Source organism: Chanodichthys erythropterus, chromosome 10, assembly GCF_024489055.1.
Source record: "Chanodichthys erythropterus isolate Z2021 chromosome 10, ASM2448905v1, whole genome shotgun sequence".
NCBI classification, from domain to species: domain Eukaryota; kingdom Metazoa; phylum Chordata; class Actinopteri; order Cypriniformes; family Xenocyprididae; genus Chanodichthys; species Chanodichthys erythropterus.
This window is the reverse complement of record NC_090230.1, coordinates 1341958-1368913: the sequence shown is the minus strand read 5'-3', so window position 1 is coordinate 1368913 and position 26956 is coordinate 1341958. Positions and strand designations below refer to the sequence as shown.

Here is a 26956-nt window from a genome sequence, read left to right as displayed (position 1 = left end):
TTCACAGACATGTAGACTACAGTCCCCGCAGCAGAAATGGTTCACGTCTATAACTGTCACCCGTTCGCGTCTCAGCACATCGTAGCGGCGGAGCAGGAGCCTGGGCTGGTGTGCTGCGGCGGCGGGGCGCTGTTCGTAGTGAGTGCTGGAGGCTGTAAAATCGAGGCATATAATCTGCAGCAGGAGGGATGTCCGCTTATCTGCCGCTTCAGCAGCATGGGTTCTGTGCTCAGCATCCACCACAGCACAGTAGGTCAGTGACAGCATTAGGATTGTAGTATTATGAGTCACTGAATATAATATGACTGTGTGATTTCTAGTGTCTTAAAAGTACCATGGTCCCCTGTGAAAAAGTACACTTTGTAGCATACTTTTAAAATGAGTATGAGTATGTCATGTATTATTTAAATATATATACATTTACACATTTGTCATGATGAAGTTGTAAAATATTAACTTTAAATTTAATATCAAATAACACTCAATAGTTATACATTATATACTTTTCATGTGCTTTAGTATGTTAGTCGAGACATCAAAATAAGTACTTTAACACGGGACAAACGCTTATTAAAAACATGATTATAAATAAAACATTTAACGTGACATTATTACAAAGTAAGTGTGTTAACAAACAAAATAATCAAAGTCTGCTCTCTTTAAGTACATTTATGTGGCATTTTATTTTATTAACATTACATTACCCAAAAGTACAATTGTTTAAAACTTTTAACCCCACTTTCACAGACAAGGCTTAAGACTAGTCCTAGAAGAAAATGCAAGTTTGAGCTGTTTTAACTGAAAGCAACTTGCACTGACATATCTAAAATACAGTGAGTAAGGAAAACCCCCTTACATTTTTCACTCTTTGTTATATTGCAGCCATTTGCTAAAATCATTTAAGTTCATTTTTTTTCTTCTTCATTAATGTACACACAGCACCCCATATTGACAGAAAAACAGAATTGTTGACATTTTTGCAGATTTATTAAAAAAAGAAAAACTGAAATATCACATGGTCCTAAGTATTCAGACCCTTTGCTGTGACACTCATATATTTAACTCAGGTGCTGTCCATTTCTTCTGATCATCCTTGAGATGGTTCTACACCTTCATTTGAGTCTGTGTTTGATTGTACTGATTGGACTTGATTAGAAAAGCCACACACCTGTCTATAAAAGACCTTACAGCTCACAGTGCATGTCAGAGCAAATGAGAATCATGAGGTCAAATGAACTGCCTGAAGAGCTCAGAGACAGAATTGTTGCAAGGCAAAAAAAAATAAGGTTCCACAGTGGCCACCATAATCCTTAAATGGAAGAAGTTTGGGGTGACCAGAACCCTTCCTAGAGCTGGCCGTCCGGCCAAACTGAGCTATCGGGGGAGAAGAGCCTTGGTGAGAGAGGTAAAGAAGAACCCAAAGATCACTGTGGCTGAGCTCCAGAGATGCAGTCGGGAGATGGGAGAAAGTTGTAGAAAGTCAACCATCACTGCAGCCCTCCACCAGTCGGGGCTTTATGGCAGAGTGGCCCGACGGAAGCCTCTCCTCAGTGCAAGACACATGAAGGACTCCAAGATGGTGAGAAATAAGATTCTCTGGTCTGATGAGACCAAAATAGAACTTTTTGGCCTTATTTCTAAGTGGTATTTGTGGAGAAAACCAGGCACTGCTCATCACCTGTCCAATACAGTCCCAACAGTGAAGCATGGTGGTAGCAGCATCATGCTGTGGGGGTGTTTTTCAGCTGGTTGCAATCGAGGGAAAGATGAATGCGGCCAAGTACAGGGATATCCTGGATGAAAACCTTCTCCAGAGTGCTCAGGACCTCAGACTGGGCCGAAGATTTACCTTCCAACAAGACAATGACCCTAAGCACACAGCTAAAATAACAAAGCAGTGGCTTCACAACAACTCCGTGACTGTTCTTGAATGGCCCAGCCAGAGCCCCAATTGAGCATCTCTGGAGAGACCTAAAAATGGCTGTCCACCAATGTTTATTATCCAACCTGTATTAGATCAAAAGGGTGCTTCTTGACTTGACTTGACTTCTACTAAATACTGAGAAAAGGGTCTGAATACTTAGGACCATGCGATATTTCAGTTTTTCTTTTTTAATAAATCTGCAAAAATGTCAACAATTCTGTGTTTTTCTGTCAATATGGGGTGCTGTATGTACATTAATGAGGAAAATGGCTGCAATATAACAAAGAGTGAAAAATTTAAGGGGGTCTGAATACTTTCCGTACCCACTGTAAGTCAGTGCCATTATTTTGTCTCAAGATGCACACCAGAGGCCCGTTTCAGAAAGGAGGTTAAGTGAGAACTCTGACTATGTTAACCCTGAAATGAGGGAAACTCTGGGTTTTCCGTTTCAGAATGGGAGGTATGTCAAACCCGAGAAAGCAGGTTAAGTCAAGTTTTGTTTCTGAAAGAGAGGTAACTTATACCATGGTAACTTACTCTGTGAACCTAACCTGGTCAGGAGCAGGTTTTCTTCAGTCAACCCAGAGTTGCCTCCGGTCTCCTCCCCCTTTTTAAAGTGTTAGTCATGTTTAAATAGTTAACTAATTCATTCACTCTGCAAAAATGCTTTTCGTACTAAGTATTTTTTGTCCTATTTCAAGTACAAATATATAAAAAAAATCTTAAATCAAGATGGATTTTGCATATAAGAAAATTATATAAGATTTAGTCTTGTTTCCTGGGGGGACCCAAGTAAAATTATCAATATCTGCCAGTGTGGTAATAAAAATAATCTTAATGCAAATGGAAAACTGAAATGAAAAAGATTATTTGGAGTCTATTACTAAGTGCAAATTTACAGTAGCTCCGCCCACCAATGTCAGAGCAGGTTAAAATTCACGTACGTTCTTGTGGCTGCAGTGGTGTAGGCAATAGTGTGTTGGGTGCGGAGAATCAAATTGTGATGCGATGAACAGGGCTCGGATCCGCCTTCTGCCGAGCTCGCTATTCTCCCTTTTCCCATCAAATACCACATCAGAAAGGCATTGATTTTCAATAAAAATGAAGACAATTTTCTAAAAGTGGAAGTAAATTGCCTAACAAGTGTTTAATAATGATAAAATCATTTACACTATTATTATTATTGTATCCAGTTAAATAATTTTTTTTCTTCTTCTTTTTTTGCATGTGGGATACCATGAAAATGAATATTAATTCAATAACTTACCATTCTACCAGTTTTCCCCTCTAATATTATAACAGTGATAAGAATTAAACTTGCATTGACTCAGAAGTATCCAGACATCCTTTTGTCACTTGCTGTTGCCATGGTGAATCGTAATATCGGAGCTCCATTGATGATGGCTTTTCATAGTCATGGTGCACACGCTTAACCCCGAGTCAGCCTACTCAGAGTCGATTGAACTAACTCAATTCAGCTGTTCTTAAACTGAATACTCAGAGTTTCCCATCTCAGAGTAAGTCAACTCAGAGTTCAAGTTTTAACTCCGAGTTGGTTGAACCTCCTTATTGAAACAGGCCCCAGTAATGATTTTTTTTTTGCTGGTGTATTTATAAAAGCTACTTAAATATCCTAATTGAACTAAGGCCTAATCCTGGTTTAGGCTAAGCCCTGTCTGTGAAACCGGGCCTTAAAATTTAATGCACATTAAGTTTAATGCAAATGCACATTCAATACAATTAAGCACACTTATTTTTCACAATGGGAAAAATGAAAAAATGAAAATTCTGTCATTTATTACTTACCCTCATGCCGTTCCACACCCTAACGTTTAAAGAGTCAGACTGGTAACCCGAAGTTTGGGGTAACTCCGGTTGTATGTATCTACGGTTATACTCACTACTCCTAATATGTGTACACTAACTTGGATGGGTTAAATGCAGAGGACAAATTCTGAGTATGGGTTACCATACTTGGCCTTCACATGTCACTTTCATAATATGGCACCATGTCCAAAAAACATCACATTACAATATTAAAATCTTGACATGATGATAATAAATACATTTTTTTTTTTTTGAGTCGATGGATTCTGACTTGTTTGGCTGTTTTTGTTCTTAGGGGACTATCTAGTCACTATTGAAGAAAAGAACAAGGCCACTTATCTCAGGGCCTACACTAACTGGAGGTACCAGGCTGCCGAGAAGACTCGTGTTGGGGTGCGTCTGTTGGGTCACTTCCTGCGGGGCTCATCCTTCCGCGGAGCTCCCAAAGAGCAAATGGAGATCATTGAAATCCCTCTGTTTGAGCCACCACTGTGTATGGCATGCTGCAGTCTTACTGGTGAGAACACTTGCACTGAAATCTTACAGAATCAAAACAAAAACAACAAAAACAACTCACTTAAAGGGTTAGTTCACTCACTTAAAGGGTTAGAAGTCAGAAACATTGCTGCTTTTTCCCATGAATGTGTCAAATATTTGTTTGGAAAACTATGCTTAATGGGTTAGTTCAACCAAAAATGAAAATTCTGTAATTTATTACTTACCCTCATGCCGTTCCACACCAGTAAAACCTTCGTTAATCTTCAGAACACAAATTAAGATTAGTTGAAATCCGATGGCTCCGTGAGGCCTCCATAGGGAGCATTGACACTTCCTCTCTCAACTAACCCTTTAAGCATAGTTTTCCAAACAGCATATTTGACACATTCACGGGAAAAAGCAGCAATGTTTTCGACTTCAGTATTATTTTATGATGTTACAATGGTGAAATTACAAACATGGAATACACATTCTGAGATGTGAAATGAAGTGAACAACTAGGAATTTTATTAACATTAAATGGTTCTTCTCCCATTTTTCTCCTCCCCTAATGAGCCACTACTGCCTGGCAGTAATTACTTAACTAAAGAGCCAGTTGATGCACCCTGGATGGTGGTTGCTCAAACATTTCTACTGTGTTCAGAGTGATGCAAGGATGTTCTGAATGGTTGCTTTTAGGGCTGCCCCCTAATAATCGAGTAAACATTAGTTGATGAGAAGAGGCTTAGTTGACCAAAATTGTATTAGTCGCTGGAAAGAAGTGGTGAAGTCATGCAGTCTGTGATGGAAAGATTGTTAACAGTTAATGAGGACTCTGATTGTGTGTGTGTTTAGCTGATGTGGGTGTTTTAATCTTGTTCAGTTATTTTATTTTGTTTCTTAACTTTGTGATTGTGAAACACATTTAGCAACGTGAGTGGTATTAAATTGTGCTATATAAACAAACAAACAAATATGGCTTATCATCTGAAACATGTAAGTAGTATCAACTTTACATATAATCTCGCTTTAACGATAACCTAGAAAAATTTGGGCTATTCAAGTGTTTGTGCAGAGTGTGAAAGCTGAATAGTAGCACACTTACTGCATGACAGCCAACATGGAGACGGTGGTGCAATCACTTGCACTAAAAATAATTTTTGGTCATACAGATAAGAGTAATACATCTTTTGAATCTGTGAAGAGTCTACTTTTATTTGTGTGCATTCACAATAACAACAAAATGTTGTGCTTTTGTAAAATACACTTTCTGGGTGTGCTTTCTGCCATCTATCTCTCTGAACTTGAGCGCGCCAAAAAAAGAAAGAACTGAAACTCCATGTAAACTTGCCTCACAGACATGAAAAATATATCTATAGAAAATGAAATGTCTACTTTTAAGTGAACCAATTCAAATGGAAAACAAATATTCTCAGGTTATGTAATCTGTATGAAAACTTGCAAAGTGTGTGCACTACTGCAGAGATGACGAGTCAGCATCGGCGACTTCATCACTGCAGCCGAAAATACAGAAAGTTTATTAATTAATTATTGAAATGTTAAAGAAATCACTTTGCTGTTTTCCGCAACACATTCATAATCATTACGTCTGCTGGTGCACGGTCCCAAGCTTTATGCATGCGTTGAAGTGCTAATTAGGCTATGTAGGCATTAAAGACTCATTATTATGATTTATATGGTTTATTAATAAACTTGGAAAAAAATCAACAACTACTAGTTGACCAGAAAAATCTTTAGTTGAGGGTAGCCCTAGTTTCTATGATGATTCTAGGTTGTTCTTGGTGGAGTCTTGCTTGCCATAATTCTCTGTGATGCTCTATATATATCCAGAGCCTAAACACCTGAGTTTAACACTTCAGACAAGTGTAACATTACACAAATACATTGAACAAGTTCAGACAAATTGGACGTCCCCCATATTCACACCATTGGTCAAACCAGAAGTCAACATATAGACTGCTTATAGATTCTCAAGCTGTGTCCTAATTCAGAGGCTGCATCCTTTGAAGGAAAATCCATTTTTTCTATCCTTCATGGCCCAGGAAATGAAGGATGCATTGGAAGGCCGCATTCAAAGGAGCCTTCGAATTGGGACGTCCTTCGTCATTTGGCCTTCGAAGGATGAGGCCCCTGAATAGAGTTGAATAGAGTGAAGAGAGAGAATCTTCTGTTTACATACATCATGGAATTGATCTACCAGTGGTTTAGTTACAGTTCATTCTGTACATTTACCTGAGGTACGTGTAACAGAGTCTTCTGTTCCTTTTAGGTGATCTTCTAGTGGGCTGTGCAAAGAGCTTGGTGATCTTCAGTCTGAAGCAACAGACACTGAGCGAACAGCTCTCTGTGCTGGACTTCGAGAGGGTTCTCATTCTTCACATCCAGGGCTGGAGTCCGTCTCAGGTGGCCTTCTGTGCTGGTTACGTAGCCCTTCAAACAGAGCTGGAGGTCCTGGTGGTGAAGCTTACCCAACGGCAGAAGAGCAGCCAGGCTGCAGAGCAACACGTGCTGCTACCAGAAGATATCATGACTGAAACCAGCTTAGATGAAGATGCAGGTATTACTAACAGGCTGGTAACAGTCAAATATCATCGGAGCTAGTATGAACAGTTCCCCTTTCTCCTCTCCCATTATTTCCTTTCTCTTTACTATACTAATAAAGTCAAAAATAGCAAATATAACTTAAATAAAATGTACTTTTCGAATGCATTGTAAACTTAAAGCCCAAAGTGTATTTCACATAAAAAATAGAGAATACTTTAGGCTGATCGAGACAGTAGAAACCACTGGCACTGAAGATCTCTACGATCTACTTGGGCTCATAATGCTTTTGGGAAATGCAGCCCTGGCTGATAAATTGGTTTATAACAACACAAGTTGCAATTTCTTTTGTTTAATTTCTTTTCATATTTTTTTTCTTCTAGAGATGAAAAAAGATGGATTCAGTCCTCTCCATGAGCAAGAGGACTTCTTTCTGTTCCCAAAGCATCAGGAGATGTTGGGTAATGAAGCCCAGGAGTGTGGCATCTCTTTAGTTCTGGAGTGGACTGGTATGGAGGCGGAGAGCCGAGGAGACATGAGCGTGGTTTACATCTTATTCAGGTATAAAGAAGAGCTTGAGAAAATTAGCTGCTTTCTAAATGTGGTGTGTTTGTTTGTCAGATGTCACCTTTCTAGTTTGCCCTGTCTAGGAGGTTTGCACCTGATTTCTTCCAAGGTTGCAGTGTTGAGGAGACACACTTGCATTCCCTACAGCTCCACCCCATGTTTACTGGTTAGTGAATGCTATGTGTGCAACATTCATTCACACACACCCCTCTCCTTTGGACTAAATGGTTTCGTCCTACTGTCTGAACAGATAAACAGGAAGAAGCCTCTGTCTCCAAAGTTGGGGAACCTACATGTATGTTTGTTTTCTTCTCCTTGCCGAACACTGGTTACATGTACAGCTTGAAGGACACTGTGGAGCTCGTGTCTACCTACCAGTACCCAGAAAAGGCCCACCAGGCTGTGCTTAGTGACCAGTTCCTCTACGTCATCACCAGGTATGGCAGACAAATTCTCGCTGTCCACAGTATACATACGGCACTTCCTGACATAAACTTTGGTTAAAATTTGCTGTCTATGGGTGCTGTGATACAGTACATAGTGAGATGAACAGGTTTTTCACTTGAAACTCTTGTTTTGTCATTAAAAAAAACATTAAATATTTAGTTTTATGTATTATTCTATAGCTTACTGTGAATAGTAAAATGTTGGCATTTATATTTAATGGAAGTAATGACAAATCTTTTCGTCCATATTGTGATGTACATCAGAATAAAATGATTTATTGAAAAATAAATAAATGTAGGATGGGGACTTTATCTGTTATAGGATATTTAGTCACCATGAAATCAAAATTGACAATTCTTGTTTTTTTAATGATGTTTTATTAACAAAGTTCAGCAGGATCACATTAAGATAATTAACTTTATTTACAGAAGAGTAGCATATTCAGTTAACCAACGCAATTAATGATATAAGAGGTATATATACAGCAGACTTACCTCTGTTCCATGACAGTTTCCACTATGCCATCCTCCACTATGCCATCTCCTCACTTCTAACTATTCTCAACTTGGGGAGAGGGAGTACTCTGGGTTTGCGCCAAATTCCGAGCTTGGAGCCCTCCCATAAGACTGCATGCCAAATACGCATAACCTTTACTCTATTTAATTATATGTAAGAGTGAATTCATGAAAGGAATATTGCAGTATTTATTATAAATTATTTTTCCATGCACATCTTTTTTTTTTTTTTTTTATTCATGTGGCTTGTAATCTTTAGTTAGAATAACTTTCGCTCCCTTTTGCAGCAACATCTCTTCTCTGATGACGAGGGCCAACCTTTCACTCACATGAGATCCACCAATAGCAAACCACAACCATCTTATCAATTCCCCATTAACAAAATTAAGTCCTGCCCTACATTTCTACCTGTTCCAGAAGCTTTTTCACTCTAATATATACATCATAACAGGGAAGAAAAGGCTATCACAGCTTTCATCTCATGACAACTTTAATGCACGCTTTCAGTTGATTGTAAGAATGGGGCGGGGTTTATGCAGATAGAATGATTGGAGAACATGTCTGGCATATGTCAACAGAGAGAAGTCTGTCATTTAACTGAAAGATCAAGACATTTTGAATAAAAAATTACAATATATATATATATATAAAAAAATGTTAATCATTCATAATAGGATAAATAACATGCATTTAGAAAATAATTGAGGTGAGTTTCCATTTGATGCCAATTTTAACATAAAACTGAGAAGTCTTAATTGATTGTGGTTGTGTTTACTGTAGGAATGCTCTCCAGTGTTTCACCGTCCGGTGCAGTGCAGTAGCGGCTCGGCTCGATGACCCATACATTGACACCACCATGAAGGTAACACAAGTCATCATGGGTTTCCCTGATTTTGTATATTGTCTCTTTTTTTTTTTTTTTGACCTCTGACGGTTCCTCGATTCTCAGTTTTATAACTCAGTATTACTATTAAAACCCCTCAGTGGAAGTTTTGCACCATTTGTGCCTGAATGATGCATCATGTGGCTTGTGTGCTATTACTTTACATAAGATTTTCAACTGCCAGATGACAAAATGGGTGAAAATGTCCCATAAGCCTACTCAGAAGGAAGGACTTAAGTCATATTTCTACAAGCATGGTCACATTATTGAATTTCAGCAATATTTCACCAACCAAAAAGGTCCATTATCCACTGTCAATAGAGTAGTGATGCAAAAGCACCACCAAGAATTTGCGTAAAAAGCCTTCAAACCGAATACCAAATCTGCGTGGGGAAATGTTTGTTCCTTATTTAAATTTCACCTGCAATCCAGTAATGTGACACATCTTTACAAGAAAGCCTTTTTGAGCCCCGGAACCACATAGCAAGATGTTAAAGCCACTTTTCCCACCGTCTGACCAAACCGTAACCATTCCATTCTGTGCCAGTCCAGCCCAGCCAGTATGGAAATGGTTTCATTTTCCATTGTTGGACTGATAGCAGAATGCTTTAGTATGTAATACAGATGTGTCAGTCATTGCCTTGGTGACACAAAAGCTTACAGATTGTATGAGATGTAAATAGTGACCACGTTATGGAGAATGATCAGATATTTCTATTATTAACTTGCATTTACGCTGCTCAAATAGCGCACTTGGGGACCAGTCCTGAGTGGCGACGACCCAGCACGCATTCTACCAGCACAGTTAGCCAAATGAGAACCAAGAACAGTTTGTAATCGTGCCGATCCAAACTCAAATTGAAGTATAAGTTCCTTACCTTTCTTAGAACCAACAGTGGGAAAGTGACTTAAGATTAGAATCACTCAAAAAACCTTGTCAACCCTCCCCAAGACCCTAGAATCAAGGCAGTGAGTTATGCATGGCCAGGAACCACTCATATTCACTTCAGAACTAGTTGACTGACTGTTGATATCTGAACGGTGTCCCATCAGGCCTGTCCACCCTTCACAATGGATGTGTGTGCTCTGAGGATCCAGCTCTTCATCGGACTGAAGTTTCTCTGTCAGGATGGAAATCATGTTGTTCTCCTGACAGCAGCAGACGTGGACAGCAAAGAGGACATGGAGAGATCAGCCCGTAAAAACACGTATGTGTATATGTTCATAATCACTGCAGTTTAGCACATTTATTACACATTTCAGAGTACATGAATTGAGAAATATCTCATACATTTTGACTGCTTGATTTTTTTTCAGTATGACGTTGCTGTTTGGTTTGTAGATGTATCGTAGTGCCCTGAGTAAATGGCCTGTAACTCTTATTGTAGTGAATCGAGGGAACACAGAACGCTGACAGGCATTTTAGTAGCTGTAGGTCTAGAGCCGTCCTCAACACCAACTCTGGAAAGCCTTCTGTCAAGGTCCTTCCTGTAAGTTAGCGAGTAGCATGATCCTAACAGTGGGCCGCTCTGAAACAAACCCTAAAATTCCTCCTAACCCACTCTGAGTGTTACCTGCATGCAGTCATTCATAATTTATCTAACATCTCAGTTTTGTTCAGACGTGACATTTCAGTCATGATAAATAAGATAAGAACCTCTCAATATGGTTCAGGACTTACTCTTATTTCGAGAACACTTTTAAAGCTATAACTGAATTTACCCTACCACAACTATACTAATCCCACAACCCTTTTCAGTCTAGCATTTTAACAATTCATTGACTGTCAATTTAAAGGGGTCATGACATAAGAAATCAAATTTGCCTTGATCTTTTGACATATAAGAGGTCTTTGTACTATTAAAGCACCTTAAAGACATCCTCCTCATTATAAACAAAGAATTGAATCAAGCTCCCAAAACGGCTCATTTTGACAATGCGGGATCTGTGACATCACATGGGCAGATGCATTTGCATATGCCTGCCTCTAGAGCAAGATGTCGACAAATAGTTACACATCATCACACCACAGGACCCGCCCACTGGCATTCAGTCACTTAACGGCTGACATCAGCCAAAAGTCAAAAGTGAATAGAAGCCATTATAATCACTGATGCTGTCTACACTGGATACAAAATGTGCATTCAGTTTCTGACATACTTCATGCACTTGAATCTTCTGACAGGACAAATGGAAGAGTGAAAGAATGTTCACTTTGACGTGTCCAGTTTAAAACGGCTTGTTTGCATATTTGAGTCGGAAAAGTAGATGGTTTATTTTGATGGCGTCCCGGATCGCATCTGAGGATTATATGTTTGTTCGAAGCATTTTGTTTTGTAAACAAGGCACATTGTGATGGAGAGTTTTGCAAAGAAACTTTTATTGAAAGATGAAGCTTCCAACTGTATTGGATCTGACACCAGCTGCTTCACAAACTGTAATTGAATGATTTCATAATGCTTTGTCTGTAAATTATGGGATTATATGGATGTTTTCAAAACATACTTGTGTAATAGCGAGTGGGCTTTGATACTGTTTCCTATGGAATGACGTTAGCCAATCATAACAGTGGCCGTTAACTGACAAGCCTTAAAGGAGCAGCCCCTTAAAAGCTAGGGTTGGGAGAAAAAATCGATGCATCGCGATTTCACTTCAATATTTTTTTTCTAAAGTCAATTTCTGTCATATTAGGCCATTTTTATCACACTACTGCGCTGACTCGGGTTTCAAGTTCACTATGCGCAGACTGAAGACTCAAGATGTCAGCGTCATATAGACACTTGCGGCTTCACTTACTACAATGGAAGAGAGTGAAGGTGCGTCATCCATATGTTTTTTTACAGTCTATGGATTATACATACAGGACAAACCACATCTTATATTTAAAAAAAGAGATCTGTGCATTAGTGTGAAGGCAGCTTATTAGATCTCCTGCTGTCTATGATGTCATCAGTAATAATCAAACAACAGTAAAGCTGAGAAAGAGAAAACATCATTCACTGCTTTTGAATGTAAAATGTTCAGTTACTCTTAAATACTAAAAGCACTCTTTGTTTATTACTTGTAATGTTTTTTTCTTTTCTTTTACTACTTACTTTTTTGTTTTGAAGCTATATTAGTTTATATTATTAAAATGCTCAACATAGGCCTACAATTGTTTTCATTTAAATTTTTAATTTGTAATTATTATTTTAAAAAGTACTTATAATTACATATGTAGGAATAAATTTTAAAAAATTCTTATAAAAGTCAGTAAACAAATGATTTAAAGGTGCCATCGAATGTTTTTTTTTACAAGATGTAATATAAGTCTAAGGTGTCCCCTAAATGTGTCTGTGAAGTTTCAGCTCAAAATACCCCATAGATTGTTTTAAATTCATTTTTTTAACTGCTTATTTTGGGGCATAATTAGAAATGCGCCGATTCAGGTTGTGGTCCCTTTAAATTGCGTTCTCCGCCCACGGAGCTCGTGCTTGCCTTAAACAGTGCATAAACAAAGTTTACACAGCTAATATAACCCTCAAAATGGATCTTTACAAAGTGTTCGTCATGCATACTGCATGCATGCGTCGGATTATGTGAGTATTGTATACTGTTATATTGTTTACATTAGATTCTGAATGAATTTGAGGCTGTGATCCGTGGCTAACAGCTAATGCTACACTGTTGGAGAGATTTATGAAGAATGAAGTTGTGTTTATGCATTATACAGACTGCAAGTGTTTAATAATGAAGATAACGACGGCTCTTGTCTCCGTGAATACAATAAGAAACAATGGTAACTGTAACCACATTTAACAGTACATTAGCAACATGCTAACGAAACATTTAGAAAGACTTCACAAATTTACAAATATCACTAAAAATATCATGATATCATGGATCATGTCAGTTATTATTGCTCCATCTGCCATTTTTGGCTGTTTTCCTTGCTTGCTTACCTAGTCTGATGATTCAGCTGTGCACATCCAGACGTTCTGCCCTTGTGTAATGCCTCGATCATGGGCTGGCATATGCAAATATTGGGGGCGTACACCTCGACTGTTACGTAACAGTCGGTGTTATGTTGAGATTCACCTGTTCTTTGGAGGTCTTTTAAACAAATGAGATTTATATAAGAAGAAGGAAACAATGGTGTTTGAGACTCACTGTATGTCATTTCCATATACTGAACTCTTTTTATTTGACTATGCCAAGATAAATTAAATTTTAAATTCTAGGACACCTTTAACCTCTTAGCATTCCATTGTACCGCATATTCCAAATGGTTCAAGAACAGCATGCAATTTTCTTTCTTCTTTTTTTTTTGGCATTTTATGTAAATTTTACAGGAATGCTAAGGGGTTAATAATAAGGGAAAAAAAGTAGATCAAGAATCATTTTGGAATCTGATTATGACTCACAGAATCGGAATTGGATCGAATACTGAGGTGCCTAAAGATTCCCACCCTTACTAAAAACAGATCATTTCAGACAGAGGGTCAGAATGAGGATTAAATAATAATCGTTTTTCTACATATATATTTTTGTTTTTTTGCCCCACCCCACAAAAAAAAAAAAAAATTAACATTATAAGTGAACCTTGAGGAACATATATATAAAAAAATACATGTCATGACCCGTTTAAATGTGTTTTATTGGTATTATTTGTGTAATGAAGTGACCTAGCATACTGACACATATAAAGCAGTATATGTGGACTGAGTATATGTGTCTTTGAATTTTTTTCCCACCCAAAAAAAAAAAAAAAATGGTCCCTTGTCTGTTGTCAGTAGTAATGTATGAAGCACGGCTCACGCAGAGGTCACTTTTAAAGCAAGTGGCTTCTATTGGTCAGTGCGGCTAAATTGTGTGACCAACTGCAAAATCAGCTTTGGAAAATTTTTTGCCCTCACAAAATTCCTGATGGTTGTTGATTCCTATTGAATTGACTGCATTTCACCCACTAACAATGGTAAATGTGGCAGCACCTTAACTCAAGAAAACGTAAGCAGTGAATGCAACTGTGCAGTGCAATCTATGACCGTTACCATGTTCTTCTATGTTCCTCAGATCCAGGAAGACCTCCATCTCCAAATCCACAGAGCCGACTGACAGCGGTCATGGCTGGAACCTCTATGTCATCAGTTCTGTGTCCACCCTGCAGCTCTACAGAGAAATAGTACCGTAGCTTCAGCTGTCATATCAACACTATATATAATATATCACAAACTCTTGTAGAGCCAGACTATTGTTGAGATATTTATATTTTATTCTAGCCAAGCACTGCCCACTTTGACAGGAAAAGACTCTCTGATTGATATGTAAAGCGTCCAACAACATTTATGAATGGGGATCGATCTGAAATCGATTATGCCACAATTATAAGAATGTGCAGAAAAATAAAATAAATATTTTTACAATTTTGTCTGCTGCCGCTAATGGCACAGAGATTACACATGCAGAAAACCCTTTGTAGGTTAATTTGCTTATATCTAACCAAATTAAACCTTTTTTTTATTTTAACACTGTCATGTTTCTAGGGCCCTATGATTTTCGTGAAGTAGGAAATTGTGACAGAAATACATCTCTATTGCACAGTAGAATGTACTTCTCAAAGTAAATAATAATAATAATAATAATAATAAAATTATTAAAACTTCAACAAATGTTGTGAAGCACTGTTTGCCAAAAAATGAATTACATTTTTAAATGTTCATTTGATTATAATTTCTATTGGTTCATTTCATTACCACCATTTTTAATAATAAATTTGTATTTAATCATAAATTCAGAAAAATTAAAAAAGAATTTCTGAATTCTATTATTATTGTAAAAACTGTAATAAACCGTTAAATTGTTTTATGAATTACATTCATTAGACATTTTTGATTATTAGAATTAAGTCAACCATTAAAACGGAATCCAAAATAAATAAATAAATCAAATGGAAAAAATAGTGAATTTTGGAAAGAAAATAGTGGATTTCATAGAGTCCTAAACATTTTTTTTTTTAATATATATATATAAATTGGAGTTAAGTTTCAGGATTTCAATTAATTAGATATGCTTTTTATTACTTAAATGTAATGTATTAATTCAAACAGAATCCAAAATTTAAATGAAAAAAAAAGAAGGAATTTGGGAGAAAATAAAACCGATTTTATATGGCCCATGTTTCCCACATACTGCATGTTTTCTTTGTAAACATTCCTCGTTGTTTCCATCAGGTGGAATACAGCAAGCGATACGAGCAATCGAGCCCGTCGTCTCAGAGCTGCATTCACCTGTTGAGTGAAGGTCACCTGCTCCTGCGGACGGCACTGCTCATGCGGCGGGACTGTGATCCTGCAGAGAGAGCTCAGCTGCAGCAGGCTTTTCAGGAGAGCTGTGCTCAATTAGGAGACTGCTTCAGCAGGTCAGCTGCGTTTCATGAGTGTGTGAGCTGTGATCAGTAATTGTCAGTGTCATACTCTGATTTCATCTTTAATTTGCAGGTTTGATAAGAAGGACTGTCATTTGGCTCTTCCGTACTATAAGATGTCAGGCCTCACTGTGACTGATGTTATCAAAAGAAATATGTCCATGAGCTCCTTTTCAAATGGTTACGGCAAAGGATTTCTCTTCTTCCTGAAGCATTCAATCTATGAGGAGACCATGGAGGAGCTTAGCAAGGTACTGATGGAAGCACTAGTGTCTCACAGATGGAAATTTTATATATAGTAGTCATCAAATATATGCTAAAATGCAATTCACTGATAGCAAACGAGTTGTGCACAAAACTGCTGAAATTAAATTAACGGTTATTTTACGTATTTACTCAGAATTCAATTGTCAAGTAGGCAGGTTATGCAAATGCATACAGTATATAGAAATTTAGGTAACATTTTACAAGTAGGTTTCGTCAGTTAACATTAGTTAACTAAGAATTAACAATACTTCTACAGCATTTATTAATCTTTGTTCATGTTAGTTTCAAACATTTACTAATACATTATTAAAATCAGATGTTGTATTTGTTAACATTAGTTGATGCACTATGAACTAACATGAACAAACAATGGAGCTAGATTTTTATTAACTAACATTAATAAAGATTAATAATACTGTAACAAATGTATTGCTCATTGTTTGCTCATGTTAGTTAATACATTAACTAATGTTATCAAATGAGACCTTATTGTAAAGTGTTACCGAAATTTAGATAACTTTTAATTCAGAGTTTAAGATATTTTGGTAACACTTTACAATAAGGGTACATGAATAATCATGTACTATTACCTGAATTAACGGTGTCATGTTTCCCGTCATGTTTCATGGGACACTTACGACATTTCGGAGTTTACGCACAATACACGGACATACTTAATCAAATTCTATGACAAGAGTCTGATCTACCACGACAGATATATGTGACGCAGATATTATAAAACCATTCAAATACAACAAAAAGTCTTTATTTATTATATCAGTAGTTAAGGGTAAAAGACTTGAGTCATTTTTAAAGTATTCACAAGTCTTTTGTGCCTAGTCGAGTCAAGTCTGAAGTCATTTCAGGTCAAGTCCAAGTCAAGTCTCAAGTCTGTTAAAATGCGACTGGAGTGCGACTTGAGTCCGAGTCACTAACTCGAGTGGCCATCTCTGGTTTGTTGATTCTGTGTATCAAAATGTAACAGCTGCATGGTTTGCAGTTTTGCAGTTATTATTAGAATGTGTTTATTTAACTTTTAATTTATAACATTAGTTTTATAAATTTATTTATTGAATGAGAATAATAAAGTCACACCTATCACACCAAATCTTTGTAAAAGCTTTGCAAAACTCATTTAAAACAAATTATAATTGTTATTATTTAACTGTTATAATAAATTATGTTATTGTTATAATCATCATCCTGTCTCGTTTGTTTGGTGCAGGACATGGCTGATAAAGTCCTGGAGATCTTTAGTGTGGCTGAACCTGATCAGCTTCCTCATATTGTGAGCAGTCCGGCCATGCTAAAGGCTGATCCTGACAGCACCATAACCCACCTGACACAGCTGGAGGCCTCTGGGGCCCAGTCCATTACCTTGTCTCTCTGTATAGCCTCCCTGGCACTTCGAAAGGGTGATCTGCACACTTACAGGCAACAGATGGACCGCCATGCTGAGGTATTACATGAGGAATTCTGTACTATTTTAAACATTTTATTTTCATCATTTGATGTAGGAATGTGGCTGTATTTTTTTTTTTTTTTTGTTTTTTTTTGTTCAACCCCTCAACCCCCCCAAAAAAAGACATTAATTTGAGTCCCCACAGTATTTCATTGAAACTAGCATAAAACTATAAATATAAAACTACAATTTTTTATTTAATTATTACACTGACGCTATGCAACATTGTTAGTTATTCATCCCAGATTTGTACTTAGTTACTCTGAAAACTCTAAAGTGACACTGACACTGTGACACTGATGGAGCAGATCTTTACTGTTACTTCACAATAATGGAAAGCAGGTTGGAATTTTGCAGTTTTACCATCAATTTGCCACCAAAAATCAAGATATGGGTCCAAAAAAATGCCCTATATGGATTTTTGTTTTTATATTTATAACATACAGTATAGTTTGGTAATAATCAGACAAGCAAGAGTCCGGTTTGTCCCAAATATCAGCATGATATCGTTTTTATACAATTCAGTAAACAAGATGTTAATATTAAGTGACTTACATTTTAGACACAATATTATCTGTTTTGGCCATTTCGCTAACAAAAAAAGGTTCCAAACAAATTCACATCAAAACAAGTTTGCTGAATTTGGAACCACATACTAGCATACTCTTACTATTTTTTCCATAGAAAGATATGGTAAATGTAGTATGAGTACTCGAGTAGTATACTAGTATGCAGTTCCGATGTTGTAGTCCTTGAGAGCGGTCATCTATAACTGGCAAATACAGTGAAGACTACAGTGTTTTATTATTACATTTGACTATTAAACTATAAAATTTTGGCCGTATCACCCACCCCTTACTTATGGTGTTCTGTTTGTTTTTCCTGGCTTTGTGAGGTGACTTTGTTACTAAATCACAACACATACTAAATCACTAATTCGCTGTCATCTCCAGATGCTGCAGGTGTATGGCTTCATAGAGGTGCCCAAACTACTGCTGCACGGCAGAGGGAAGGCTGTGCTGCCCACCATACTGGCCCAGCACTTGTGCGACACACAGGACGGACTGCTGGTGGCGGCAGTCATAGCGCTACATGAGAACAGCAAGATCAGACTGGAGGAGGCCGATCTTTTCTTCCAGGTACATGCAGCACACTGGGAAACAGAGAGTGTTTCTGTCTGTGTATTTCTCATAGCTGCATGTGTTAATCTCTCTCTCAGGAGCTGTGTAAGGATGGTGTTGAGGTTGAGAGCAGTCCTCAATTACTGGTGGATTTCTGGGAGGCTCTGTTAGTAGCGTCCTCTCATGAATCCATCATCCAAGAGCTGCTATTCCGTCTCACGTCTGTCTATATTGACCGTATCACGCACAGAGATTGCTCCGGTGTCAAAGCCCTCAAAACAGCAGAGGATCTGGTGAGCAAGATTATCTTCCTATCATAATGTAACATACAGTAGCAGGTGTTTTGAGTGGTTGTTTACATGTTTCTAGGTGATTACTAGAGTGTTCAAACTGGGGTCCAAGGATCCCCAGTGCACTGCAAGAGAGTTTAGAGAAAACCAGTGTAACAAACAAAAACAGTGTAAAAAAAATCTTCTAATGGAAACGAAATTTGTATGCAGTATCATGAAAACCATATTTACACAGCTTTTCCAGCACCATTAATAAATCCTCATTAAATATCCCTTCAAGTTGTCTTCTTCAAGATTTTTTTAAAATAGTGTTAAAATATAATCTCGTCCCTTTCTCATGAACTCAATATTGTGTGTCATCTCATCTTGGGAGCTAAATGTATCATCATGTAATTTCCCAACAACAGTTGTGGCTAGTAATTTTAGAAAAACCACAGTGACTGGTGAGCAAAAAACTTCATGTCAAGCCCTAATAAGAACCATTAGAAATAACTGAGCAACAGTAATAACTGAACTGCAAATCATCATATTAAAATGATATCTGAAGGATCATGTGACACTGAAGACTGGAGTAATGATGCTGAAAATTCAGCTTTGATCACAGGAATAAATTACATTTCAAAATATATTACAATAAAAAACACAACAAAAATTGTAATAATATTTCACAACATTACTGTGTTTACTGTATTTTTGATCAAGTAAATGCAGTCTTGGTGAGCAGAAGAGACTTGATTAAAAAATATTAAAACTCTTAATTATTCCAAACTTTTGACCGGTAGTGTATGTTATACTTTCTTTTGCCTTTTTTTTTGTTTTGTTTTTCGTCAGGTCAAAATTGTCTGATCACGATAATAGTACACTTCCCCTCAACAAGACACATGATTTAATCATGTCTGTAGCACAAATGGAATAGGAAACTGCTGTTTACCCTAAGGACAAATCAAGGTTTAAACTAGGTTTTCACATCAATTAACTCAAGTAATAGTTGTTGTTGCCTTAGCAAACACCGCTAATTAAGATAAGACAGTTAGCCTGTAAGTTATATTAGGTCTCGAGACAGATGCATTTAAAAAATGCTGCATAAATGACATCTTAGTAACACTTTACAGTAAGGTTTCATTAATTAACTAATTTAGTTATCATAAACTAAGAATGAACAATACAGCATTTATTAATCTTAGTTAAAAGGGGGGTATATTGCTATTTCATCCATTCTGACACACACTGTTAAAGTAACCAAAGTTGGCTAAAGTTTCAAAACACGAGTTGGACGTATGACGGAGTATTTCTGTGCCAAATATACTACTTCCGGTTGTGGACATGTTTGTCGGGGTTTTTTTTGTTTGTTTGGGGGTTTTTTTGAGTATGGCCCTTTATCACGTAATAAAGGGCAGAATTCCTTGTATAGGCACTTCTCCCTGATAAGCTGCACACACACACCACCCAGAGCAAGAGCAAGAGCGCGCCCATCAACTCGCTTCGTTTGGGATACGGAAGCCGAGAGATTTTTCAACAATGGCTAGGGCTGGACGATTAATCGAAAAGTAATTGAAACCGAAATTCAGAACCTCTAACCGACATATTTTTCTCATGTCGGTTATTTAGTTTTTTTAATCATGTTAATAGTTCCCCCTTAAAAACATACTACCGTGAGTGTAGCCATGTGACTCCGCCCCATCCAGTCAGTGGCATAAAAGCAACACGGAGGTGAACGCCGGTTCAACACGTAGTGATGGTACGCAAGTGGTGAACCTTGGGTCTTCACTAAACTTTATCAGTTGTGTTTGTTTTAAGGTTTACCAGTTTGGACATTCAAGCGGTTTTAGACGATTGGATGTATATTATTTCGAGCTACCATGCTCGCGCAACTGCATTGTAGCACAAACACTCATACAAACAGTAGCTGCGCAAAACGTGAAGATCGCGTACACTAACGCAGAAACTAGTCGTCAGTGCTGTCCTGTGATTTATCACTAAAGTAGCTTAGAAACTCAAAAGTTATTATAGCATATCTTTTTCTACTTTTGAAGGAACTATTTACAACCCACAGCTTCACAATTAATAGAGAGACGGTATGACTAATTCACACATGCAACCGCTCTCATTACTGGTACTGTGCTAATTTATCTTTATCTGATTTACAACGAGCAGAAATCTGTACGAAATGTTACAAACATGACAGCACTTGCTAGTGGATGAGTTGAATCAACTCCACAGCAACTACTGTACATAAATTTATCCACTAACCATTCAGAAACATCCAGTTTCATTCTAAAAGTTGTAACTTCTTCCTGAGTCTCTCCATCAGTGTCGACTCCGGTTTGAACAATGTAAGGCTGAACACCGTTACTGACAATCCTCATTTTGGCTGAGTGAGATTCGAAAGCTTTGTTGTTGTTGAGCAACCAAAGCGTGAGCTGTTAAAGCTCTGCCCTCTTCGGGAAAAAGCTTGTTGTAGTCCCAACAAGCCATTTGTTGTAGTCCTTAAACAGAGAATTCTGGAAAGAAAATATCTTCCTTTGCATTGAACTTTGAGTGTTGTAACTTTGCAGATGTTATTTATGCTCTAACAGCAAGATTACACACTAAAGTTAAAAAAGTTAAATCATAATCAACCACCCCTTTAATGCACTATGAACTAACATAAACTAACAATGAGTGACTGTATTTTTATTAATTAACATTAATAAAGATGAATAAATACTGTAACAAATGTATAGCTCATTGTTAGTTCATGTTAGTTAATACATTAATGTTATCAAATGAGGCCGTTTTGTGTTAAAGTCTTACCAACATCTTTAATTACTGTAGCTTGGAAGTGGTATATAAAGACTCATCAAATTTTTCTTCATGTCCAGATAAACTCCTGTTCTCATTATGGAATGTTGTATCCGTGGGTGAGCATCCTGACACCTGTCCAGTTCAACATCACCCATGACCACCAGGAGGACCTACATAAACTTCAAGTGTGTACTGATATATTTCTCTTTTTTTGTCAAGCAACACCATTAAATAACACAAATTAATATCAAGGACCTCTATGAAGTGCAGCCAGAATAGCTGAAGTAAAGGTGTTTAGCCTTGTGTACATTGAAAAAAGTTGGTGTTTACTTTGAAACAATCAGAAATTCACTCAGAAATTGCTAGTAAATCTCACAAATAATTACAAAGAATCACAAGTAACACTGAATTAAACATTTTTTTTTTTTAAGTAGAAAGACTGAAATGGTATTTTCTTGTAAAACAATTTAGTAATGCTTGTTTTATTTACAACTTTGAAAAATAATTTTTACAGTGTACACAAACCTCAGGTCGGCAAATCATTTCTTACATGTGCTTTGCAACCCAAAAATGACAATTCTGACATCATTCATGGTATTTTGAGATTTATTTCAGACCCTGGCATGTTTTCTCCCTTAGTTCAGTTTGTTTATGGATATATGAACACAACAATCACGCTCAGATCCGCACCAAAACAATCGTTCCGAAATCACCTGAACGAGGTGGTCTCAGCCCGATTGGAAATTAACTCTGGATGTGGTGAAAAAGCAATCCGACCCAAAGAACCAATGAACCAAGCTGCATCATAATTCATAATAGGAAATGCATTGTGTAAAAAAAGCAGCAGTGTGAGCATGTTAGTTATCGCAATTGAAAACCAAAGAGAGCTCATCTTAAAATGTTGTGTAATTAATTGCTCTTCTCTGAAGCAAGTACAATGCTGTCCTGATGAAGCCTTGATTCTTGCTCTCTCATCTTTATCCTAATGTTCCTGTTTATTTATTTCCGCTTTGGAACGCAAAAGATAAATGTAGAATGTTGTGGTCCAAATAAAGTTTTAGTACATCTCTTCTTATGGTGTGCAGTCTCTGCTGTGCGGCCCAACACTGGAGGTCTCGTCCATTCTGCCTTTGTTGGAGCAACTGTCTGACTCTGATGGAAACGGTCTCAGCGTGCACGTGCTCTGTGCCACCAAACTGGGCCAACACGAGAGCTCCATCGACAGACTTCTAGACCGATGCCCACAAGCCATCATTTCCTACGCCAACCACGAGCTACAGAACGACAAACTGGTAACTAACTTAACTGCTCCAGAGATAAGACCTAAAATGTATTAGAGTTCTACACATGCTTGATTTGTCTTAAAGGTGCCCTAGAATCAAAAAAATGGATTTACCTTGGCATATTTGAATAACAAGTGTTCAGTAGATGGAAATGACATACAGTGAGTCTCAAACACCATTGTTTCCTCCTTCTTATGTAAATCTCATTTGTTTAAAAGAATTCCGAAGAACAGTCGGGATGATTAAAGGTGCCGTAGAACGTGTTTTCAAAAGATGTATTATAAGTCTAAGGTGTCCCCTGAATGTGTCTGTGAAGTTTCGGCTCAAAATACCTCATAGTTTTTTTTTTTTTTTTTTCAGTTTTTTTTAACAACCTATTTTGGGGCATCATTAAATATGCACCGATTTAGGCTGCGGTCCCTTTAATTCCTCACACTCCCCACCCCCAGAGCTCGCGCTTGCCTTAAACAGCATAAACAAAGTTCACACGGCTAATATAACCCTCAAAAATGGATCTTTACAAAGTGTTCGTCATGCAGCATGTCTAATCGCTTAAAGGGATAGTTCACCCAAATATGAAAATTTTATGTTTATCTGCTTACCCCCAGTGCATCCAAGATGTAGGTGACATTTTTTCTTCAGTTGATCACAAATGATGATTTTTAACTGCAACCGCTGCCCTCTGTCATTCAAATAATGGCGGTTGATGGGAACTTCATCTATAAGAGTGAATAAACCTTGCTTAGACAAATCCAAATGAAACCCTGCGGCTCGTGACGACACATTAATGTCCCAAGACACGAAACGATCTGTTTGTGCGAGAAACCGAATAGTATTTATATCATTTTTTTTCCTCTATACACCACTATGTCCAACTCCATTCAGGACTCCTTTAGTGATGTCTGATCGCGCTCTGTCAACGGCATTGATGTCTCGGGCATATACTTCAATGAGTGTCAGACATCACAGCCGTTGACAGAGCGCGATCAGACATCGCTAAAGGAGTCCTGAATGGAGTTGGACATAGTGGTGTATAGAGGAAAAAAAATGATATAAATACTTTTCGGTTTCTCGCACAAACAGATCGTTTCGTGTCTTAGGACATTAATGTGTCGTCACGAGCCGCAAGGTTTCATTTGGATTTGTCTAAGCAAGGTTTATTCACTAGATGAAGTTCCCATCAACCGCCATTATTTGAATGACAGAGGGCAGCGGTTGCAGTTAAAAATCATAATTTGTGATCGACTGAAGAAAAAATGTCACCTACATCTTGGATGCACTGGGGGTAAGCAGATAAACATCAAATTTTCATTTTTGGGTGAACTATCCCTTTAAGTACAGTGTTTATTTGGATGTTTACATTTGATTCTGAATGAGTTTGATAGTATGCTCCGTGGCTAAAGCTAACATTACACACTGTTGGAGAGATTTATAAAGAATGAAGATGCGTTTATGAATTATACAGACTGCAAGTGTTTAAAAATTAAAATAACGACAGTCTTGTCTCTGTGAATACAGTAAGAAATGATGGTAACTTTAACCACATTTAACAGTACATTAGCTACATGCTAACAAAACATTTAGAAAGACAATTTACAAATATCACTAAAAATATCAGTTATCATGGATCACGTCAGTTATTATTGCTCCATCTGCCATTTTTCGCTATTGTCCTTGCTTGCTTACCTAGTCTGATGATTCAGCTGTGCACATATCCAGACGTTAATACTCCCTGCCCTTGTCTAATGGTGCCTTGAACATGAGCCGGCATATGCCGGCATATATTTTGCTTTGTGACTTTGAAAGGTTTGCTTTGTAACTTTCACAATTATGAATGGATTCACAAACTGTTTTCACTACTACTCCTAAAATGTTTCTCCAAACTTCACTGAAATTGATTAAATTCATATTTAGACTAAAGGCCAGTTCACATGAAGGACAATAACTATAATGATAAAAATATAGTTCTAAAAATCTTTCTAAATATAAAAGAATATCAGAATCCACAGAACAACTATAACAAGAATGGCACAAAGGAACAATATCCTTGGAATCACTTTCAGAGTGATTATTTTTTTCCAGCTGATAAACAATAAAACATTAACAACCAATCAGAATCCATCCTGCTTTAAAGAGCTTGAGCATTTAAAGCGGCAGACGACAAAACCTTACTGTGCGCTGGTGTGGATGCTAATACAGTTATCATTATAGTTAATCTTTATAGTGTGAACGGGCCTTAAAGGTACGGCCACATTAGCAGGATATCACATGGCAAAAAAGGCTGTTTATTATCCATTCCTAGTATAGCGATGTACGAAGCACAGCTTGCGGCTAATTCACCCAAACTTGAAAATGATGCGAAATCTGGGAAAATCTTTCACCCTCAGGCAACTTTGCCAATGATAGTTGAAAAAAGTGATAATAAACATGTGATGCGATAAAAGGTGTAACTTTCATGTCAGTCAGAGATTTTGTCCTTGTTTACTGGCCTCTAATTGATTTATACTTCTCACAACTACTCTCTTCATCCAGCCTCTGTGGTGGCAGAAGCTTTTCCCTGAGGTCTGTGACAGGATGAGAAAAACAGGAAATGACAACGCAGTCCTCCTCTCAGCACTCAAAGGTATAAGCTGTTTTAAGCTATGTCCAAACACGACAGAATGAACTGAAGTGAATTCTGCTGCTCATGTAAATATCCTTTATTTTTTACAGAAACTCTGGTTGTGGCGGCCAAAGAGTTGAACCCGTTAGAGTTCCTGGAGTTGTTGCCGGATGATGGAACGGCCCATTTTTTCCTGCCACATCTACTTGAATGCAGCCAATGAAATCATATGACATTGGCATTTATTTTAGACAATCGGTGAATCAACACTAAACCTCTGGATTTACAGTTGTCCTGCTGCTTTGAATGCTGATAACCAAAAACCTGTTAGGTGTCCTCTCAGATCTTTGACTGCTGTGAACATGATCTGATTGGAACTACATGTTACAATCATTCATAAACTCTGGAATGTTACAAGTTTTCTTCAAAAAACAGATACTCCCAATTTAAGTCAGAACAAATATAGACTACATTATATAACAAAATACATTGATGTACAATTGTTAAATTACAAGTGTTTTTTAAATTGTTTGTTAGGCTTGCAATCCTTTTGTTTGAATGTTTCTCGAATGTATGTGTACATTACCCACAATGCATCTATCATCTCATTTCATATGATTTTTCAGAATGAACATTTTAAAATGTACTTTTTTTTGTTTATCATTAAATTTTATTCAAATGCAGAGTCTCGTTTTGTAAACATTCTCTTGAACATTCTCTTCTGCTGTGTTCGAAGTCGCCCCCTATACCCTCATTCACTATTCACTACATTACTCCACTAATGTAGTCCACTTGAAGGAGTAAATGAAAAAGAGGGAGTGAATTTGGTCAATAAGTGCACCGGAAGGACTGCCGCTTTTGCAGTATGTTGTGCTTGCTCTTTAATAATCTTTTAAATGTAGCAAACTTGGCAGCTCCAGTAGTAATGAAATGATTTACCTCGAACTCTGTTATGGAAATCCACATGTATAAACCAGAATTAAATAATTTAATAATTAATTAAATATGAATTCATACCTGTATGATATTACGTCATATTCACATTGGACCAGCGGTTTGGAAAATGGACGGATGGATGATTCAGCTGGGGGCGCAATCTTCTGGTCAAATGCGGGAATTTAGATGTGCGACTCTCACAGTGCATTATGGGTATTCTCTAGACGTAGAGTGTACATCAGTTGTACACTCATTACTGAGGTGCATGGTGGGATTGAATTAGTGCACTCAATAACGTCCACTGTGGTTTCGGACACCACTACAAATGGCTGTCCCCTCAAATAGTGCCCTATTTAAGGGTATGGGGGTGATTTCAGATGCAGCCTTCCATTTACAAAATCATATTTAAATCATATTTTCCTGGTCTTACTGTGCACAAGTCAGGAAAAAAAATCTTCATAACATTTAGGCAAAAACAAATGACCTCTGACCCCTTGTATTTCGATATAGTCCATTTAGAGGCCATTTTTTCATATTCCTATTTTAATTCCAATTTTAATGTCTGTCATGTTTAACAATATTCCCAAGACAGGAATGTTTTTTCAG

General features: G+C 37.4%; 1 protein-coding gene across 3 annotated transcripts; it reads left to right on the top strand.

Annotated features, from left to right (window-relative positions):
- Nucleotides 1-26841, top strand: hps3 (HPS3 biogenesis of lysosomal organelles complex 2 subunit 1). Of its 3 annotated transcripts, none has more exons than XM_067395788.1 (19): nt 1-253; nt 4047-4268; nt 6519-6806; nt 7174-7351; nt 7441-7523; nt 7608-7794; nt 9100-9181; nt 10256-10410; nt 10591-10692; nt 14255-14363; nt 15412-15599; nt 15679-15856; nt 17098-17331; nt 18288-18473; nt 18554-18748; nt 21607-21714; nt 22615-22821; nt 25345-25435; nt 25525-26841. In XM_067395788.1, exons 1-19 carry the CDS (start codon nt 37-39, stop codon nt 25635-25637), a joined length of 3123 nt encoding a protein of 1040 aa, XP_067251889.1. In that variant the 5' UTR covers nt 1-36; the 3' UTR covers nt 25638-26841. The 3 variants fall into 3 exon arrangements, with proteins under 3 accessions (XP_067251889.1, XP_067251890.1, XP_067251891.1); XM_067395790.1 differs by having other exon boundaries at nt 89-249; XM_067395789.1 differs by lacking the exon at nt 10591-10692.
- The last annotated feature ends 115 nt before the right edge of the window (nt 26842-26956 follow it).

Coding starts and splice junctions, on each gene's coding strand:
- hps3 (XM_067395788.1), top strand. CDS start 37: ATGGTTCACGTCTATAACTGTCACCCGTTCGCGTCTCAGCACATCGTA. Junction 17,332..18,287: donor AGATGGACCGCCATGCTGAG/GTATTACATGAG, acceptor TGTCATCTCCAG/ATGCTGCAGGTGTATGGCTT. Junction 18,749..21,606: donor TCAAAACAGCAGAGGATCTG/GTGAGCAAGATT, acceptor CTTCATGTCCAG/ATAAACTCCTGTTCTCATTA.